This window comes from Zea mays, chromosome 5, assembly GCF_902167145.1.
Source record: "Zea mays cultivar B73 chromosome 5, Zm-B73-REFERENCE-NAM-5.0, whole genome shotgun sequence".
In the NCBI taxonomy this organism is placed as follows: Eukaryota; Viridiplantae; Streptophyta; class Magnoliopsida; order Poales; family Poaceae; genus Zea; species Zea mays.
The window spans coordinates 125289785-125310819 of NC_050100.1; the positions used below are offsets into that span (position 1 = coordinate 125289785).

General features: G+C 45.0%; 2 protein-coding genes and 1 non-coding gene across 6 annotated transcripts in view; 1 reads left to right on the top strand and 2 right to left on the bottom strand.

Annotated features, from left to right (window-relative positions):
- LOC100276119 (uncharacterized) lies at positions 1-17129 on the top strand. The gene is given in 6 exon segments (NM_001371532.1): positions 1-420; positions 2245-2687; positions 3046-3130; positions 3207-3376; positions 15597-15910; positions 16589-17129. Coding segments are annotated over 5 exon segments (1101 nt in total). The 5' UTR covers positions 1-420; positions 2245-2311; the 3' UTR covers positions 16745-17129.
- On the bottom strand, positions 9977-10115 carry LOC111589416 (small nucleolar RNA Z247). Its single transcript, XR_004849841.1, has one exon. It is a non-coding gene; the product is annotated as a small nucleolar RNA Z247 (small nucleolar RNA).
- LOC103626859 (transcription factor TGAL9) overlaps positions 16911-21035 on the bottom strand; it is a 12950-nt gene continuing 8825 nt past the window's right edge. For all 4 annotated transcript variants that reach the window (XM_008647217.4, XM_008647216.4, XM_035959119.1 and 1 more), the window contains exons 9-10: positions 17501-17749; positions 16911-17412 (exon numbers count right to left, since the gene is read on the bottom strand). In XM_008647217.4, coding sequence (XP_008645439.1) covers positions 17194-17412; positions 17501-17749 — 468 coding nt within the window. In that variant the 3' untranslated portion in view covers positions 16911-17193. The remainder of the gene's footprint in view (positions 17413-17500; positions 17750-21035) is intronic.

The following is a 21035-nucleotide window of genomic DNA, read 5'->3' on the forward strand; positions in this document are numbered from 1 at the left end:
CATCTTCTTCTTGGTTTCAGCTGCGCACAGGGAATCCGTGAAGCTCCTGTGCCAGACACAGAGAGAGCAAACCGTGCAGCGGTGCAGGCCAGCGCGATCCAGCTCCCATCAGTGGGCGCGCCCGCCGTCTCTTGCGACCCTGTCTTCTTGGTTTCTTGGCGGGGTCGTCCTGCTCGTGTCGCGCTGCCCACAACCCGCGTTCTGTCGCGGCATCCGCCGTGGATCTTGGCCCGGGTTGTCCCTATATCACGCAGAAAAAAGGGCCATCCCCCCCCCCCCCCCCCCCCCCCCCCCCCCCTTCGCCCTCGGGTTCGTTACTGAGTGTGCCGGAGTGGTATTCGTGTTCCGCCGGGTGCCGAGGTGGCCTCGCGGTCTTCTGCCGTCTCATCGTCGCCTGCTCCCCGTCGCGTTCATCCCGAGGTGCGGCCTTGTGGACTCCTCATAATTTTGAAATCAATGTGTTGATGTTATGTGTTTGCTGGGGAGAGCATGTCTGAGCACCTGCATTGCATTGCATCTTTCTTCCGGAGTCCGGACGTTTGTTGGTGAGTTTAATCGGATTTGTTATGGAATCTGGATCTATCTCAATTAGATGCGCTCCTGTATGCAAAATTTGTTGTTTTCGCTGTCCGTGATGCCTAGGTTGTGGTTGTGGTAATTGCATGAGATGAAATGACGCTACATTATCCTGAATTTCCCTAGGGGTGTTTGGATCCATTTATTTTAGAGGAATTGGAATGTACTTAATAAAGTAACCTATTTAGTCTGAAATTTTGCATTCCACCACTTTCCAAAGTTCAGATATAAGTCTATCTCAAATTCATGGGGTGCAGGATGAGAAATGATTTTATGTATCATGTCTATCTCAAATTCATGGGGTGCAAGATGGGAAATGATTTTATGTATCATGGGTGGAGGATTGGAAATGATTTTCTGTATCAGTAGAATTTGTTTCTACTCTATAAATTATAGGACGCTCTTCGGTCACTCATCTATAGTAAAAATATAACACATAAATATCTCTGTCATCTTGCTAATAATAGTATACAAATATATTTTGTATAAAACCGAATTAGCTTAATTGATATGTGTCTAAATTACTATTACGTCCCGTTTGTTTCGTTAGATTTGAATTCCATTTTAATGATTATAATTTAGACAAAACTAATTAAGTTTATATATTTATATATGTAATATATTTGCATATTATCCTAAATCATATGAGAGAGATAGTTATATACTATATTTATGTTATAGCGGCGCAAGTAGAAGAGTGTATTATAAGTTGTACATCGGAAAAATAGCATGCAAATCTATAGAATCAATTTTCATCTCTCACCCCATGGATTTGAGATAGGCTGATATGATAACTTTGGAAAGTGGTGGAATGTCATATTCTAAAAAAATAGTCTATTCTATTAGTAATATTCCAATTCCTCAAAATGAAAGGAAACAAACGGGGCCTTATTAGAATGTAATTCAATCCCAAGGATCCAAACGGGACGTCAAGTGAATTCTGGTCTCCTGAAAGTGGCGCACTAGACTAGTTCACCTGTTCTATTATTCCTTCGAAACAACTGTCATGTGTACTTGAAACGGATCAACACAAGCAAAGCATGTCTCAAATAAAGCAATGTTTTCCTTTTTTTTATATCTATGACATTTGAGTCACCAAATGTATCAAAACCATGTCATCTTCCTTTTAAGAAATGTTCAGAATATTTGGTACTTTGTATTTCACAAAAACGTTGGTTGGTCATTCCAATTTCAGAACCGACCACTCTAGTTTGGCTTTGGCCCTTAGCAGTTCTCTACTCTTATTATGGTTTCTGGTTGTATCCAAATGTAGACAGCTTTTGTAGCTCACTGCTCTATATATCTGTTGAGTGCTTAATTCGTGTTTAGGGTTTAGGTAATGGAAATAAATCCGGCTTCATCTCTTGTCTCCAAGAGAATCAGACCACTTGCCATTGCCATTGCCTGTAACTTTTGACAGACTTGGACAATTTTCTGCTTAACGGCTTCATCCTGCTGTAATTACGCCTATTGACTTAACCAATGTGTTCATCTGAATATAACCTGCAAAAATGTTTTGGGTCGAAACTTGTCAAAATCAACTGTATGAGCCTTCACTGTGTGACTGTGATATACTGCAGTGCAGACCGTCCTTCCGCTAAGTGTTCCTGCAGCATTGAATTTCCTAAACTATGCTAAACCTTGATTCTTGTTACTTTTATTTTGCAGGCATATCTTGGTCTTGTAATTGTATAAAAAGAAGGTTTGGGGAATCAGGTTTATCTAACCAGTGGACATGGTATCAGTTAATCTTGGGTTAGTTCATTATGTACTGGACCACATATATGGAACACTTCTTCATCGCACCAAACTAGGAACACCATTTTTCTCAAAAGGATGGGGAGGTACCAAACTTGATTTGCTAGAGAAGATGGTGAAGCAGTTGTTTCCCGAGGCACGTTGCCAAAACTGGCCACCAACTGCTGTGCAGCCAATGTGGAAAACAGTATGGGAGACAAACAATTCTTGTCTGCGAGAAGGAGTTTTCAGGACTACATGTGATGAGCGACTAATCGATGCATTGCCACCTGAGAGTCACAATGCAAGAGTTGCTTTTCTTACCCCTAAAAATGTTACACCTGAGAAGATGTCATGTGTGGTCCATCTTGCAGGTACATGATTTTGTAGTTTCCTTATCTGTTCCCTAGTGCGGCGTAGGTTATGAAAACATTTTCTGATATGATTGTTTGGCTTGTATGCATTTTTGTTTTTTAAAAAGATTTTTGGTAGTAGAATGCTATATGAATGTATTGTCTGCTGGCTTTGTAGCACTGCCAACTTTAACATTCCTCTTTGACAATCCATATCTTTTTTCAAGATAGTTTTTTCTGACTTCCAAGTGCTAGACTTGAACAATTACTAGTCTTCTTTTATTGTAAGTTTCATTAGTTCATGAACACCTGAGCAGTATCATAAAGTTATCCTTTACTCGCATGTAATGAATCAATCTCATTTTCTGAAATATTATAGGCACTGGTGATCACACATTTGAGCGCAGGCTTCGGCTGGGTGGGCCTCTTCTTAAGAACAATATTGCAACTATGGTTCTTGAGAGGTGCGTTGCTTGCATTCTTTTGTATGATTTTTTCTAATCCGCTGTTCGCTGAGATCTCATATCTCATGAACCACAGCCCCTATTATGGACAGCGACGTCCTAGCATGCAGCGTGGTGCAAAGCTCCAGTGTGTTAGTGATCTGTTACTTCTAGGGAAAGCCACAATTGATGAAGCTCGCAGTCTCCTGTACTGGCTGCAGAATGAGGCTGGTTACGGCAAGATGGGCATATGTGGGCTCAGCATGGGTATGTAATATTGGTTTTCCTTTTATTTTTTCTGAACACGTAGTAGATCTACGTTTGTTTGTTTAGAGGGTCCCTTATCTCAAAAGAGAATATGAAAGGGTGACCTTAAAGACTAGGAAAAAAATAACAAACACTTGAAACAAAATACACGAAGGAACGACCCTAGCTTGGACTAATCAGGTTAGTCCTAGCTGTTGGATATGTCCTCAGACTCCGTCAAGGGACCGAGCCAAGATCTAACCCACGTGCCCTGATCAGGGGTGCAAATCTGTTGTGGTTGTGGGCTTGTGGCCCTCGCTCACAAGCGTTATATTAATGAGGAAAGGGGCTGACACGGAAGCCAATGCTTCTGCGCTTTCGACAACTCTAGCCATCACACACCCATAAAGGATCCAAACTTCCTACTAGCGCCTTAGTGATCGGAAATCGCCCAACCTCTTCGATAACTATGCCATCGGTCACCAACTTTCCTCCCTAAGGTCCAAACACGGAAGGAGAAACAAATTAGGAAGCGGGGAATTCCACTCCTAGAACCATCTACGACTACCTAGTGGGGAATTAGCAAGGAGAGCGCTCGTCCCAGGCCACGGTGGTTGGTAACCCGGCGCGGTGGCTTTCCTAGGAGGAGCAAGACAAACGACGTCGCCTGGGCCTCTGCTACAACTGCAACGAGAAGTATTCTCGTGGGCACAACCGAGTCTGCCGCCGCCTATTCTACATCGATGGCGTCGAGCTCGCGGAAGCTGACGCGGCTGCTGACGGTTTGGCGGACGAGGCTCCTGTTTTTTCCTTGCGGGCAGTAGCGGGCTTGCATCTGCAACACTATGCAGGTCGCCGTCTCACTTGGCGCTGCCACGCCGGTGGCGCTACTCGACACCGGCTCCACCCACAATTTCATCAGCGAGGAGGCAGCACGGCGCACGGGAATGCCGGTCCAGCCTCGCCCATGTCTCACGACGACTGTTGCCAACGGGGAACATGTCACGTGCCCTGGGGTGCTTTGGCAGGCGTTCCTCGTCATTAGGGGCCACGAGTTCATCGTCGACCTCTACGTCATGCCCTTGGCAGGGTATGACCTTGTCCTTGGGACCCAGTGGTGGTCACCTTTGGGCCGTTGTCCGGGACTTTCAGGCGCGTACCATGTCGTTCCAGCGCCTCGGCAACACCATCCGCTGGTCGAATGTGGCGGCGGTCTGGGCGCCACTGCTTGCGGCTACTTCTACGCCGGCTTCACTCCTCGACGAGGTCCTCGCGGCTTTCGATGCCATGTTCGTGGAACCGACGGGGTTGCCGCCCAAGCGCGGTCGCCACCACGCCATCATCCTCAAGCCCGGTTCAGCACCAGTCGTCGTCCGACCCTATCGATACTCGGCGGCCCACAAGGACAAGCTCGAGCGGCAATGCGCCACGATGATTGACCAAGGGATCGTGCGCCGCAGCGACTCCACGTTCTCATCCCCGGTCCTCCTCATCAAGAAACCGGACGGGTCGTGGTGTTTCTGCGTCGACTACCGCGCCCTCAACGCCCTCACCGTCAAGGATGCCTTCTCGATCCCGGTGGTCGACGAGCTCCATAGCGCGCGCTTCTTCACCAAGCTGGACTTGCGCTCCGGCTACCACCAAGTGCGCATGCGGCCGGGCAATGTGCACAAGACGGCGTTTCGTACCCACGACGGTATCTATGACTTCTTGGTGATGTCGTTCGGGCTGTGCAATGTGTCGGCGACATTCCAAGCACTCGTGAATGAGTCCTGCGCCCCTTCCTACGGCGGTTCGTACTGTTTTTTATGACATTTTGATCTACAGTACGACGTGGGACGACCATCTTCGCCATATCCGCACCGTCTTCATCGAGCTCCAGCGCCACCAACTGTTCGTCAAGCGCGCTAAGTGCGCGTTTGGCGCCACGTCAGTGGCCTATCTTGGTCATGTCATCTCGGCGACTGGCGTGGCTATGGATTCGTCGAAGGTCCTGGCCGTACAGGAGTGGCCGGTGCCACGATCGGTGCGGGCGGTGCGCGGGTTCCTCGTCACCGCAAATTCGTCCACAATTATGGCACCATCGTCGCGCCGCTCACCGCCCTGCTCAAGAAGGATGGCTTCGCTTGGAGCACCGAGGCAAAGGCAGCGTTCGAGGCCCTCAAGGGCGCCGTCACTGCTGCCCCGGTCCTCGCCATGTCTGACTTCACCAAGCGCTTCATCGTCGAGTGCGATGCGTCCTCCCACGGCTTCGAGGTGGTCTTGATCCAGGAGAGCCACCCTATCGCCTACTTTAGCAGGCCCGTTGCGCCCCGGCACCGCGCGCTCGCTGCATACGAGCGGGAGCTCATCGGCCTCGTCCACGCCGTTCGTCACTGGAGGCCGTACCTCTGGGGCCGCCACTTCGTCATCAAGACCGATCACTTCAGCCTCAAGTACCTGTTGGACAACGGCTTGCGACGATTCCTCAACACCATTGGGCAGGGAAACTTCTTGGTTTCGACTTCGCGGTTGAGCACAAGCCGGGGACAGCGAACGCGGTGGTGGATGCCCTCTCCCGCCGCGACACTCCAGACGAAGGGGCTGTTTTGATGCTTTTGGCCCCCCGCTTCGACTTCGTCGCACGCTTGCGCCAGGAGTAGCGCACCGACCCAGCGCTGGTCGCCCTCCGCGATGAGGTCCATGCCGGCTCCAAGGCCCTGCCATGGGCGATCGTCGACGATCTGCTACAGTACAGCGGGCGGCTGTATGTTCCGCCGGCCTCCCCACTCCTTCAGGAACTGCTGTTGGCGGTCCATGATGCGGGACATGAGGGCGTCCAACACACCTTGCATCGGATCAGGCGCAATTTCCATTTTCCTAACATGAAACGGATTGTGCAGGACTTTGTACGAGTGTGCTCCACATGCCAGCGCTATAAATCAGAGCACCTCCACCCTGTCGGCCTCCTCCTACCTCTACCAGTGCCACGGGGGTCTGGACGGACGTGGCACTGGACTTCGTCGAGGCGCTTTTTAAAGTGCGTGGCAAGTCTGTCATCTTGACTGTGGTGGACAGGTTCAACAAATACTGCCACTTCCTCCCCTTGGCGCACCCGTACTCCGCCGTGAGCATGGCTCAAGCTTTCTTCACCGACATCGTTCGCCTTCACGGCGTGCCGCAGTCCATGGTGTCGGACCGTGACTCGGTCTTAACCTCCAGGTTTTTGCGCGAGCTGATGCGGGTAAGGCTTGGCGCTTAAAGATACCCTTCCCTAGACCCCGCACAGTGTGGGAAGTCTACGACACTAGGTACGCCCTTTTTTTTATACTTGGTTTGAGCAAGATGAATACCATCTTTTACCTTCTGAACTTCAATACCAAGAAAATAATGTAGCTGGCCAATATCTTTTTCTCTCTCTCTAAAGAGCAGGAGAACTGCGCCCCATTATATATGAGGCCTCCCTACGGAGGCCAGTAGCAAGCATACATAAAAAAAATCCATCAAAATAGGATAGCTACCAAAGGAAACAAAAAAGCCCTCCTTAATTCTCAGCTAATGGTGCTACCAAATGGGAAAGACCCTTGGCACAAGAAATCTCCCATTTTTTCTTTCCTCATCAGCAGCTCTAAGACTCATGATAACATTTGGGCTGCAGCCATCAAAGACACATTTATTTCTATGGTTCCACAAAATCCAGGCTCCCAGGATGATAAGGGAGTCAAGTCCTTTTTTGGTGAGTCCATTAACAACAGCCCCCACCTCTTCCCACCAACCCAAATATGAGTCAACATCCGGTTGTGGAGCAAGAGAATGCAGACCAAATTTCCTTAGTAGCAGATACCAGAATTCCCTCGAGAAAGAACAGGTAACAAGGAGATGATGTAAAGTTTCATCCTCTTGATCACAAAGGAGGCACTTCTCAGGATGGTTCAACCCTCTTTTAGCAAGTCTATCTGCTGTCCAGACTCTTTTTTGAGCAACCAGTCAAATGAAGAAATGACATTTTGGCAAGGCCCAAGTTTTCCAAATTCCCTTGTAATGAGGAAAAGCCACAGACCCCAGAAATAACCCTTCATAAGCAGACTTAGCTGATAGGTGCCGCTTGGAGCAATACTGAAAACATGTCTATCCTCAACCTCAGACTGCAGCTGCCATCCTGAAATCATATCCCATAACTGAAGATATTTTGTTAAGACTCCCACTGTCTGTGGTCCTTTAATATCAGAGATCCATTTTCTGTCTGTAATTGCCTCATACTGCCCTACTATTGATGAACCTCTTGGGTATAATAGTAAATAAACTTAGAGCAAGGTCCTCAATTCTCTTACCATGTAGCCACTTATCCTTCCAAATTTTGTATTTGTGCCATCTCCCACTTCAGTGAGGACCACATCTGTAAAGAAAGCTCTAGCCTTTCCAGGAACTTTAATGGGGAGATCAGACCATGGGCTTGTGGGATCTGTCTTCTGCAACCAGAGCCATCTCATTCGAAGGGCCCAACATAGCTCTGGGAAACTAGATATTCCAATCCTACCAAGATACAGTGGACGACAGACTCTTCCCCAAGCCACGAGGCAGTGACCTCCTCTTGCTTCCTTCCGGCCCCTCCAAAGAAAACCCCTGCGAATTTTATGAAAAGCATCTAGACCCCATTTTGGAATATCAACTGCCATGGTATGGTACACCATCATACTTGTGAGAACATGCTGAACCTGTACTCTCTTCCCAGCTCTAGTCATTAGATCAGCCTTCCAATTGGGGAGCTGATCAGCAATCTTCTCAACAATTGGTTGGAACTGCTGTTTGGACAACTTATGCAAGGATAAGGGCAGTCCCAAATATCTGCAAGGGAAAGCTGGCCAATATCTTTCAAGGCAAAATCCGATCAGACCATTGAGCATTGCATCTATTGCTTCTTGAGAGGAACTAGCAACAATGATGTCATCTACATAAACAAGCATAAAAATAGTGATGCCTCCCTTGTTGTAAAAGAGCAGAGAAGTATCAGATTTGGAAGCCTGAAAACCCAGTTTCACCAACTTTTCACTGAGTCTTGAATACCAAGCCCTTGGTGCTTGTTTGAGTCCATAAATGGCCTTATCGAGTTTACAAACATGATTTTGTCTCAACTTATCTTCAAATCCCGGTGGCTATTTCATGCAAACATCCTCCTCTAGAATGCCATGAAGGAACACATTCTGTACATCTAGCTGCCTCAATGACCAGCCTCCGGATACTGCTAAGGATAAGATGACTCTAATAGTTGCTGCCTTGACAACCGGACTAAAAGTATCTTCATAATCTATGCCATACCGCTGTTTAAATCCTTTGGCTACCAATCTAGCCTTGTACCTATCAAGGGTGTTATCTGCTTTTGTTTTAATTTTGTATACCCATTTACAATCTATAACATTTTTCACTCCCTTTTGTGGAACTAGATGCCAAGTGTTGTTCTTAACTAGAGCATCAAATTCAGCATTCATAGCAGGTCTCCAATTTTTATCAGCTAGAGCTTCAGACAAACCTTCTGGTTCTCCAGTATTAGTAAGACATCAATATCAGATTCGAGGCACAGTTCCGTCTTGGAGCCTTGTACGAGGACGCTGATTTTTGTAGAGAATAGGAGACAACATTGATTCTGAACTTCCAGACATACCAGGTGCTGGGTTCTCATCTTCTACAGGTTCTAGACCTGCTGCAGTAGTATCAGATGCTGCTTCTGGAGGTTCATCAACTGCAGGTTCAGATGCTGCATGAGATTGTGCAGTAATATGCTCCCACATTTTATGCCGACGCTGATAGACAATGCTTGGTGTTGGCTTGTGTTCATACACCTTGTCACGTTGTGCAGCAGCAGGTCGTGGGGCTGAGGCAGAGTGATGAGAAAATGGTGCTGTATGTACTAGAACCTCCTGAGCCTTGCTTGCATCTGAGTCCCGCACATTAGTACATATATCTCCAGGAGTATTTGCATTAGTGCCAACTGGATGATCATTAGGCAATAAGGAAGTAGCTGTAAATTGATGTCCCCTATTTTCAAAGTTAGATAAAGGTAGCAAGGTGGAAGGGAGAAGATTAATCTCAGCCTGTAGGCGCGCACCAGCATTAGCATGCAATTTGGTGAAAGAGAGGACTGCTTCATCGAAAACCACTTGAGATGCAAGGATTTAGCAGGGGTATCAATAACAGCATTACCAATATTGCTAATGTTCATACCTGCCCGCTGACTGTGAGGATCTGATCTGGTCCCTTGTATGCGTTTTGGCCTGTCAACTTTTCCAGTTCTGAGGTGATGTTTTCTGTTGCAGCAGTATCAGTGTACCAGTTTGTATCAACGCCATAACCACAGCGGCAGCACCATGGCTGTGGGTAGCAGCTGCAGCAGTCTTGTTGTTGGAGGAGTTCTCATCAAATCTCCACCAGCAATCAAGAGCAGTATTCCAGTCTTCTCACAAACCTGACATATGATGTCAGACTTTCTAGCATCTGATGGCACCATTCTTTGGGCACTATGACCAGGACCTCCTTTGCCACGGCCAGGACCATTACGACCACGACCACGAGGTCCATATCTACCACGACCATGACGAGCAGTATTGACCGAAGCTTGTATTCCTCTGTGAAGCAGTTCCACCCTGTTCTCAAAGCTGAGAAGCTGAGAATGGACATCCCCGACCGAGACAGGTTCCACACGAGAAACAATGGCTGAGACAAGTGGATTAAATTCTTCATCTGATCTCGTTAGTATATACGAGACTAGTTCTTCATCATCGATAGCCTGCTTGGTAGATCCATCTCATCTGCAAGAGATTTCATCTTGGTGATATACTCAGAAACAACCATGTTACCTTTCCGAGTAGTAGCTAGAGCAATTCGCGTGTTGACAGTTCGTGTGCGAGACTGTGACACGTAGGTTTGCTCTAGGAGAGACCACACATCTTTGGGTGTGGTACAACACATGACTTCTAGAGTCATGGTCGTCATGAGGAAGCCTAGGACCTGCTGCTCAAGCGCGGTCCACCGGATAAATTCCGGATTGATATCTTCCGTGGTCTTGCCATCAGACTTGTTGGGAATCTTCTCCTCAGGCGCGGCAAGGGAACCATCAAGGTATCCTCGCAGTTGAGCGTCTCTGATGATGGGCAGAACCTGCGCTCTCCATAGCACATGGTTCGTCTTGTTGAGTTTTACGGCAACAATTTGCCCTAGAAGGGGTGTTCGCATAGCGGTTTGGGAGCTGGACGCCATTGCTCGAATTGGTGATAAATGGCGGCTAGGGTTAGGGTAGAGGAGAGGCTCTGATTACCATGTGAGAATAGCAACCAGGATTGGTTAAGCGTTTCTACCTGCAGAGTAGGCCGCATAGACCTGCAGAGTAGGTTTCACCATCAATTTCTCTAAACTGTAAATGAAATCCCTGCTACGAATGTTGATCATTGAGCACGACAATTAATGAGCAAGCTGCATTAGCTCTTGTAGTGTCTAAGCTTTTGGCACCAGTTACAGGAGCCCTCAGAACAAGAGAATGAAGTTGTGCTTGATGATTCACCATTGGAGCAACCCTAGAACCCTCGAAATGATGAGAATGATGTGCCTTTAAGGCCTCAGAGAGTCAGAAGATCTGTGATCTCTGATAATTATGAAATATGTGCTAGTGAAGAAACAAAAGATTGCGAGATATATGTTAGTTGGGATATTGACTCTGAAGGAGATCCCACTGCTTATGAAGAAGCCATGAGAAGTCCAAACTCATCCAAGTAGTTTTCTGCCATGAAGAATGAATTGCAGCCTATGAGAATAAATGAAGTTTGTGACCTAAAGGTCATTCCCAAAGGAGCCAAAACAGCAGGCTGCAAGTGGGACTATAAAACCAAATGTGACTCTAGAGGGAATGTAGAAAGATATAAAGCTAAGCTTGTAGCCAGAGGATTTACTTAGAGAGAAGTAATGTGTTACAATGAAACCTTCTCACCTGTCTCAAATAAAGACTCATTCAGGATAATCATGACACTATCTACACATTATAATTTAGAACTCCCATCTAATTGATGTAAATACATCATTCTTGAATGGAGAATTGCTAGAAAATGTCTACATGATACAACCTAAGGGTTTTGTCACAAGGGAAAATATCGGATGCGACTTAAGGAAGTACATTGATGGATTAAATGAAGCTTCTAGATAGTGGTACCTCAAGTTTGTTGAGACTAAGAAAGTACGATTTTGAAGAAAACAAGGAAGACAATTGCATTTATGTGAAGTTTAAGAATAGAAAGTATATCTTCCTAGTTTTGTATGTAGATGACATTCTACTGGCTAGCAGTGATAAGAACCTGCTGTTAGAAACAAAGAGGTTTCTTTTCTCATATTTTATATGGAAGACATGGGAGAAGCCTCTCCTATGTACTAGGAATAGAACTTCACAAAGACAGAAACAGAGGTATATTAGGACTTTCACAGAAAGCATACATAAAAAATTATTAAAGAGGTATGATATGCACAAGTGTAGGCCCTCGCCTACGCCTAATAGTCAAGGGTGATAAGTTTGGGAATTATCAATGTCCCGAGAATCAGTATAAGAAAGACCAGATGAAGTTAGTACTATATGCTTCAACTACCGGAAGCATTATATATGCTCAAATTTGTACTTGCTTTGACTTAGCATTTACAACCGAGATGCTTGGTAGATATCAAGTTAATCCAGACATAGAGCACTAGAAAGCAATTAAGAAGGCTCTCAGACATTTGCAAGGAACAAAAGTCATCATGCTTACATATAAAAGATCTAGTTCCCTTGACATAGTCGAGTATTTAGACGTCGGTTGAGTAGGTTGTGTTCATACATTGAAATCCACTTCTAGATATATCTTCACAATTGCTAGGGGTTATTTATTGGAAGAGTTGCGAACAGACAGTTGTTGCATCGTCGAACAATGCATGCTAATTTTGTTGCAACATATGAGGCAACTCGACAGGCAATATGGGTAAAGAAATTTGCACCTGGATTAAGAGCGGCAGATAGCATAGAAAGACCACTGAGAATATAATGTAACAATGAGCCTGTCATGGGCATAATAGGGAGTGAGAGGCAACAGCCAGGCTAGGATAAGGCTAGAGAATAAGATTGAGATGAGCTAGGATAAGGCTAGAGAATAAGATTGAGATGAGAGAATTGTGGAGAGTTAGTTAGCAGCAGATAAGTCCAAGAAAGTAGGAGTTAGTTGAGAGTTTGTAGGAGAAGTTGGTTAGTCATAGGGCTATTTATAAGCCGCATAGCAGCAAGGAATAAATCAAGCAAAAGATCATTACCAAACCAATCTCTCTCTCTCCCTTGCAATGACCTTCTCAAGCGCCTAGGGCTGCTACCCTAGAACCAAGCCTGCGGCAGAGGGGTATAACCTCGCCGGAGAAGACAGCTATCCCATGGACCGAAGGTCCATGACACCTGGTATCAAAGCCAGGTTATCCTCACCACCACCAGCCGCCCATCCCTCACCACCACCAGCCGCCGCGCCATTTGCCGCCGCAACGCCCTCCCACCCGCCCTCTCCAACTCTAGATGCATTCACTCGGCTCGAAGAGAAGTGGGATCAATTCGTTGTGATGTTCCACCGCTACAAGGAGAAGACAGAGAAGGAACTCCAAGCAGCGGTGCGGCTTCAGGCGGCAGCGCGAGGGTTCCTGGCACGCCGCCAGGTACAGTCCCTTCGTGGGGAGAAGCACCTTGCTGTGGCCTCCAGGGCCACCCCATGGCCGTCATCACATGAGCAGGCCGTGGTGCGCCTGCAAGCCGCAGTGCGCGGCTTCCTTGTTAGGCGGGCGGTGCGGAAGCTGCACTTGCTGATCAGCTCATCGCTGCACCAACTCGCAGCCTGCGCGCCCAACCACCAGGTCTCGTCTATACTTTTTGAACCCCCTACAGAAGTCGAGATCTGGGTATGCAATCCCCCTGCACGGCCAAAGAGGGTCGTCTCCCTCATTCGGGCAACTGCCTTGGTGCTGGACAGACCCAAGGGCTGGTTCCTCCTTCACCTTTCATCCAACGTGAAGTCCGCAGTTCAGCTCTTTCCTTGGGATCCAGGAGGACAGGAGGACATAGCTGCAGTTCAAATTTATATTTTAATTCCACAATTATTTTGTATTTTCGTCTTAAATAATAAAGGTAAGCCGAGATGTAAAAGGCTTAACCTTAAGTCGTGTCAGGTAAGTCTATGGCAGCTCGAGGACGAGCTGGTCCTCAAGGGAGGGGGAGATGTCATGGGCATAATAGGGAGTGAGAGGCAACAACCAGGCTAGGATAAGGCTAGAGAATAAGATTGAGATGAGCTAGGATAAGGCTAGAGAATAAGATTGAGATGAGAGAATTGTGGAGAGTTAGTTAGCAGCAGATAAGTCCAAGAAAGTAGGAGTTAGTTGAGAGTTTGTAGGAGAAGTTGGTTAGTCATAGGGCTATTTATAAGCCGCATAGCAGCAAGGAATAAATCAAGCAAAAGATCATTATCAAACCAATCTAATCTCTCTCCCTTGCAATGACCCTCTCAAGCGCCTAGGGCTGCTACCCTAGAACCAAGCCTGCGGCAGAGGGGTATAACCTCGCCGGAGAAGACAGCTATCCCCATGGACCGAAGGTCCATGACAGAGCCAGAAGTATTTTACTCCAACATGTCAAGTGGGGCTGCCAGGTGTTATGTTGTTAAGGAGAAGATCCAAGATTGAACTATTAAAGTTGAGCATATCAGAACCCATAAGATGTTAGCATATCCACTCACAAAAGGTCTTCCACCCAACGTGTTTAGAGAGCACGTAGCCGACATGGAATTAAAGGAAAACCTATGATTCTAGATCAAGGGGCTATTAAACAACCATCTCACAAGATAAAAAAATACCCTACCTTGATCTAGAGGGGCATGTTCTAGTCAATTAGTTCGGTGGTTGGTCTCTGCAATGCATTGGGTTTAATGTGTCATTTTGTCAAATGGTGAAACATAGAAAGTTAAAGAATAAGAAAGCTGAGAACAGAGGGGAGCATGTTGGATATGTCCTCAGACTTGGTCAAGGAACACTCACAAAAGGTCTTCCACCCAACGTGTTTAGAGAGCACGTAGCCGACATGGAATTAAAGGAAAACCTATGATTCTAGATCAAGGGGCTATTAAACAACCATCTCACAAGATAAAAAAATTACCCTACCTTGATCTAGAGGGGCATGTTCTAGTCAATTAGTTCGGTGGTTGGTCTCTGCAATGCATTGGGTTTAATGTGTCATTTTGTCAAATGGTGAAACATAGAAAGTTAAAGAATAAGAAAGATGAGAACAGAGGGGAACATGTTGGATATGTCCTCAGACTCGGTCAAGGAACCGAGCTAGGATCTAACCCATGTGCCCTGATCGGGGGTGCAAACCTCCTGTGGTTGTGGCCCCCGGTCACATGTGCTGTATTAACGAATATAGGGGCCGAGATGGAAGCCAACTCTTCCACGCTTTCGACAACCCTAGCCGCCACACACCCAGAAAGGGGCCAATTTTTCTACCAGCGCCTAATGACTGAAAATCGCCCAAACTCCCCAGCAATGACACCCGTGGATCCTAACAGTTCTATGCTACTAGTCACCGACGTTCCTCCGCAAGGTTCCAACGCGCAAGGAGAAACGAACTAGGAAGGGGGAACTTTACTCCTAGAACCATCTATATGATTCATCTACTGTTGCAACAAGTCTCCACCTTAGCTTCGAAGGTATGGCTCTCGATCCACCTTCACCTCCCTTCCGCTCTCTCAATGACGCGCAAGTACCTATTACTATATACACAAGAACTGGGACAAATTCTTGAGGAATCGACTACTACTAGTTCCTAAAGGCAAGAAAGAAGTCTACGGATCTATCACTAGCCCCTAACCTATGCCCAACTCCTGAAGCACTATAGCTCCACTATATACACAAGAACTGAGACAAATTCTTGAGGAATCGACTAGTTCCTAAAGGCAAGGAGGTATATGGATCTATCACTAGCCCGTAACCTATGCCCAACTCGACAATCCATGGAGGGGGGGGGGGGCACAATCAAAGACACTCGTTTCTGTGAATCCTTAACGTCCAATTAACTAAAATTCAAGCAATGTTAAAATTACTGGTTTTCATGATGACTGAATGTAGTGCTTCTTAAAAATCATGTAGCAGGCTATTTGTTAAAGGTATCTGGTTTTGTTTCACAAGCTCCCTTCTGCATTCTTCTCAAATGGTTTCTTCACTGATGTCACAGGTGGAGTACATGCTGCGATGGTGGGATCCCTGCATCCTACTCCAGTTGCCACACTGCCATTTCTCGCTCCACACTCTGCTGTGGTACCTTTCTGTGAAGGGGTCTACAAATACGCCACAGCTTGGGACGCTTTGAGAAAAGATGCTGCAGTATTAACTCAAGATGTAACACTTTTGGCAGAAGATGCTGCACAGAAAAGCGGGATCACCATCGAACAAGTCAGGGATAGGTTACGGTCAGTGTTGTCTTTGACTGATGTCACTCGATTTCCAGTCCCAAAGAACCCACAGGCGGTCATCTTTGTTGGTGCAACGGTTAGTGATGCTCTCCGAGCTTTATGATCTTCTCGCATCAGTTTGTTATCTAAAAAAACATAATCGTTTTCCTGCTCGTCTTTTACTTGGTTTCATGATTTTGCACTTTTGCAGAGTAACCACTAACCACGATCAGATTATGTCACTAGCTGACTGCCTGCTTTACTGTTCTATCGATTTCAAAATGCAGGGTGCATTAGTTTTCGTAAAAGTCAAGCACTATAAACTTTGACCCTCAGTTATTCAAAATATGTGTTTATGCCTTTTAGGTCTTGTTTGAATGCACTAGAGCTAATAGTTAAATGCTAAAATTAGCTGAAGACATCCAGTCTAGCTAATAGTTTAACTATTAGCTAGTTTTTTTAGCAAATTAGCTAATAGGTAGCTAACTAATTCCACTAGCAATTTTTTAGCTAACTAACTATTAGCTCTAGTGCATTCAAACACACCTTTAGTAAGATATGTTATGTACAGCAAACAGCAGGTTACCTTCGCTTGCCTGAGCAATGTTGATAAATTGGAACATACATTGATAGCTGATAGTTTACTTGACGACTCCTATTTTTTGAAGATTGGTTAAATTACCTCCTTATTTCAGACAATTCGATTTCCTGCGCAGTATTCTTATTTGTCTGGAGCATTCTTCTAATTATCTGGAGCTATATGCTCTGTTTACAGGACGATGGTTATATTCCCAGACATTCAGTGATGGAGCTCCAGAAGGCATGGCCAGGCTCAGAGGTCCGGTGGGTAACAGGTGGCCATGTCTCCTCTTTCTTCCTCCACAACGATGCATTCCGCAAGGCCATCGTCGACGCCCTTGATAGATTGTAACACCAGAAGGTGAGAGAGAGGCCATCCTTGTGATGGCACTTTATGTTGTGTGACATTTCTGAACTTGGGGTTGCGGCATGAGCTGAACCCTCTGTAACTGCCAACCTAACTGCTCTTAGTGACGCTGAGATTGGAGGTAGGGTGGCTGTACATGACAATTGTAGAATGTAGCACCCCATTATTTGGCAATTGTTCTGCAAAATATTTGTTTGTCACCATGTATCAATTTGAATGCTACATCTTCTGATTGTCTGACATGCATGTCAATCAGCTAGGCAATTTGGCAGTTTCAGTTATTATTCCTTCCTAGTACTATTTTATATTCATATTGATACTGCTGGATCAGCCACTATTTAGTTTATATACTCCACAGTTACATGGGTCATCAGAATTCCTGATCAGTGATCACCTCTATCTGTATCTTTGAAACTATCTCTACTTTGTAACGTCTATAGTAAACCGTCTCTACTTTGGTAGGGCGGTGTCTGGCTGGGCCTGGCCGCCTGGGTGCTCGCCGCTCGCTCATGTCCTTGCCGGGTGTGCCAGAGTTCGCTGAGCGCGCGGAGGCGGTGGGAGTAGTCGGCGATGGCGAGGAAGCACCGCGCTGACTGCCGCGCCGTCAGGATCTGCGGCAGCCGGTGCAGCGTCTGCAGCCTAAGCGCGTCCGCCTGCAATGTAACCCATGTACGCGGCGACTATTGTTACTCGTATCGTTTCATGAGAAACACACACACGACACACCCAAGCTTTGCTTACTTGTCTGACGAAGGCTTCGAGGGAGGCGAGCTTGCTGATGGCGAGGGACATGGTGGCCATGAAGCCGGGCACGTCGGAGTAGGGGTAGAGCAGCGCCGCCGCGTCGGAGGAGATGGCCTCCGACACGGAGCTGTGCATCGCTTGCAGCTCGTGGTCCAACGCCGCCTCCGCGTCCCTCGCCCACTGCTGCACACCGCAGACGCTCATCGCCTGCTGCTCCGTCAGGGGCTCCGCGTGCCGGGCCGCTATCTGCGTGTGCATACTAGTTAGTACTGTAAACGATATCTTCTATTGTGCTTTTTTTTTTTTAGAAAAAGAAGATATTAGCAGAACTAAATAATCAAAGTTGAGAATTGTACCTGACTGACACTAAAGTGCCATATATTGGTAATGTAACGGGTAACCGTTAACTTTAAATCATGTTTGTTTAAATCCAACCGTAATTAGATACCACACTATACCGGTCTCTTCAAACTTGTTATCACCGGCATTCGAGTGTGAATCATTATTATTATCATTTATGTTACATTTCGTAAACCAAACAGCACAAAAAATAGCAGCTATTATAACTTATTTTTAGCAAGAGACTATTTGAATCCACTTACTAATACATTATTAGACAATAAATTGAAGGCGCATATAAACTAGCATCTATCTATTACTCTATTAGCAATTTCAGACCAGCTAATAGAACTAGTAGTTAGCAGGTTTTTATGTTACATTTCGTAAACCAAACAGCACAAAAAATAGCAGCTATTATAACTTATTTTTAGCAAGAGACTATTTGAATCCACTTACTAATACATTATTAGACAATAAATTGAAGGCGCATATAAACTAGCATCTATCTATTACTCTATTAGCAATTTCAGACCAGCTAATAGAACTAGTAGTTAGCAGGTTTTATAGCAGATGTTTAGAAACATAAACTTCAATATTATACATACGAATATACTCCAGCGTGATGTTTATCACTAGATGAATGAGCTATCGACAGGATAGAAAACGAACATCAACAACGTCAGGAGGCCGTAATATCTATATCTTACCTATAATATCAGAATTAGTGCTCTTTTATCTTCCTCTTGTTCTGGCGTATTTTAAATACACGAGAGCTAATAGTTAACTGCTAAAATTACTTGTAGACATCTAAATAGCCAAGCTGATAGTCCAAACACCTCAGCTAATAGTCTAGCTAATTATTAGCTCCACTCTCAACTACCCTTTAGTTCATTAGCTGATCAACCCAACAAAAATCACCTAATAGTTAGCTAGCTAATTCTACAATCAATTTTTAGACGACTAACTATTAGCTCTAATGGCCTAATGCATTTAAACATGCCTTAGTCCATCACTCTCCTCCCTATTTGTTGTCTGTCACACCCATACCTTTTTCTGTCCTTCAATGAGTTCTCATTTTTATTCTATAAGGAAAATAGACATCGTCTGATTTGTCTAATTAATTTTGGTGTTATATGATCAACATAACATGTGGACTATTATGTTTGCGAGTGTTTATGTTCGTAGTTCACATGATGCAAAGTGGACTTGGATTGAGGGGTGTTTGAATGCACTAGAGCTAATAATTAGTTGGCTAAAAAAAGTACTAGTGGAATTAGTTAACAAAGAGCTAGCTAACTATTAGCTAATTTGCTAGAAGTAGTCAATAGATGAATTATTAGCTAGATTGTTTGGATGTCTTTAGCTAATTTTGACAGTTAATTATTAGCTCTAGTGTGTTCAAACACCCCTGAGGCATTGAGAAAGCAACACCACAAAAAATACATTAGAAGACCTATAAGTATCAAGCAAAGTTTAAGACACAAGACTAGAAACAAGCCCAAGTGAATTATATCCTTGATGTGATGTAACTAGTAAACTGGATTGCAACATGTATGATAGTTTAAAAGAGTATTAGGAACTCTCGAAGTGTGCTATGTACTTATGTTTTTTGTTCTAAATTATGACCATATTTGTTTGTTGTTTATAGATTTCGTGACAAAATTTGAATTTTAGACTTTTCTCCATTTTATGGAAAAATTTGAAGTTTGTGCTTTCTCCGCCTGAAATGAGCCTGACACGTGTAAGCAATAACTTGCCATGTCGTGGACTAAGGACTGAGCTCTTGTGTTGGCCCGACACGACCCATGTTAATTACGAGTCATGTTGGCTTTAAATTTAAACGTGCTAGGCCTTTTCATTCTTGGGTCATGCCAGGATGGGTGGCTTGAAAGTATAGCTACAGTCTCAGACCAATGAGTTGAGTTCGACGATTTGTGGAAATAGACCAGAGAGTTCTTAGGCACGTTAGATTGGTCCAGTGGCATGTGTTAGACCATATGTCGCAACTGTTTGGGTTTGAGTTCTTTCTATAGGATCATCAAACCTTTAAATAGTGAAATCGTTGGACCAATGAGTTGGGTCCGACAACCTTTGTTAAGTGACCATTTGACTAGTTCGATAGTGAGCATCAGACCATATGCTCGCAATAGTAATTCAAATGGATAGTTCTGACATAGCAAGTACACAATTATCATTATCACTATGTCTCATTGGACCGTGTGATATGGTCCTATGGGTGCACATCAGATGGTCTGACACATGAATTTTGCCCAGAGTTATTGTATCGCCTAGTTGGCTGCTTGAAGGCTATAAAATACCTCATCAACCAATTCGTACTAGTGGTCTAGCTAATATAATAGCTGAAGCAACCCATATTGAGTGCGAGAAAGTCATTACTTAGTGAGGGACTTATGAGTTAAAATCTATTTGGTTAACAACCTCATTAGTAATAAGGAGTAATTAGTGTGCACCCATTGGTATCATTGAGCTTGATAGAGTCAAGTGAGAGTTTGTGCTTATTACTCTTGGTGATTAGTATCACCTAGACGGTTCAGTGGTGATCAACGGTGCAATGATCACTCGAAGAGTATGGGTGACCTAGGGTCAGAGCTTGTACACGGTTGTGAGCGGTTCATCGTTCCAGTGTAGCAAAGAAAAACCTTGTAGAGAGCACTTGGTCCTTACACAAACCAAGGGGGGGTGAGTGAGTGACACCCTTACATGGGTGCTCCAATGATGATTAGTGGAAAGTGCTGACTCTTTGAGACTTTGGCCCAAAACATCGAGGAGTCTTGTAACCTTACATATTTACTTTTGAGTAATGCACTTCAAAAATTTACATTCTTAGAATTTCCATGCTAGCATAGGATTATAAATTAGGGTGCAAAACTTCTTTTACACATTAGGCGCTCAAGTGAAGTTGGGCTTGGAATTAATTTTTTTAGGAAAGATCAATTCACCCTCTCTTGGACATTATGGTCTTTTTAGTTGGTATTAGAGCCTCGTGCTCATTAGTTTAGCTTAACTACTTTGAGTTACAATGTCCGGTGGGGATAGACCTCCTCCCATTTTTGAGGGTGACAATTTTCATCATTAGAAAAAACTTATGGAAGCATATCTTGTGGCTATAGACATAGGAGTTTTAAAGCTGCTACTCAAGGGTCTCCAAAACCTAAGGATCCCACTAATATAA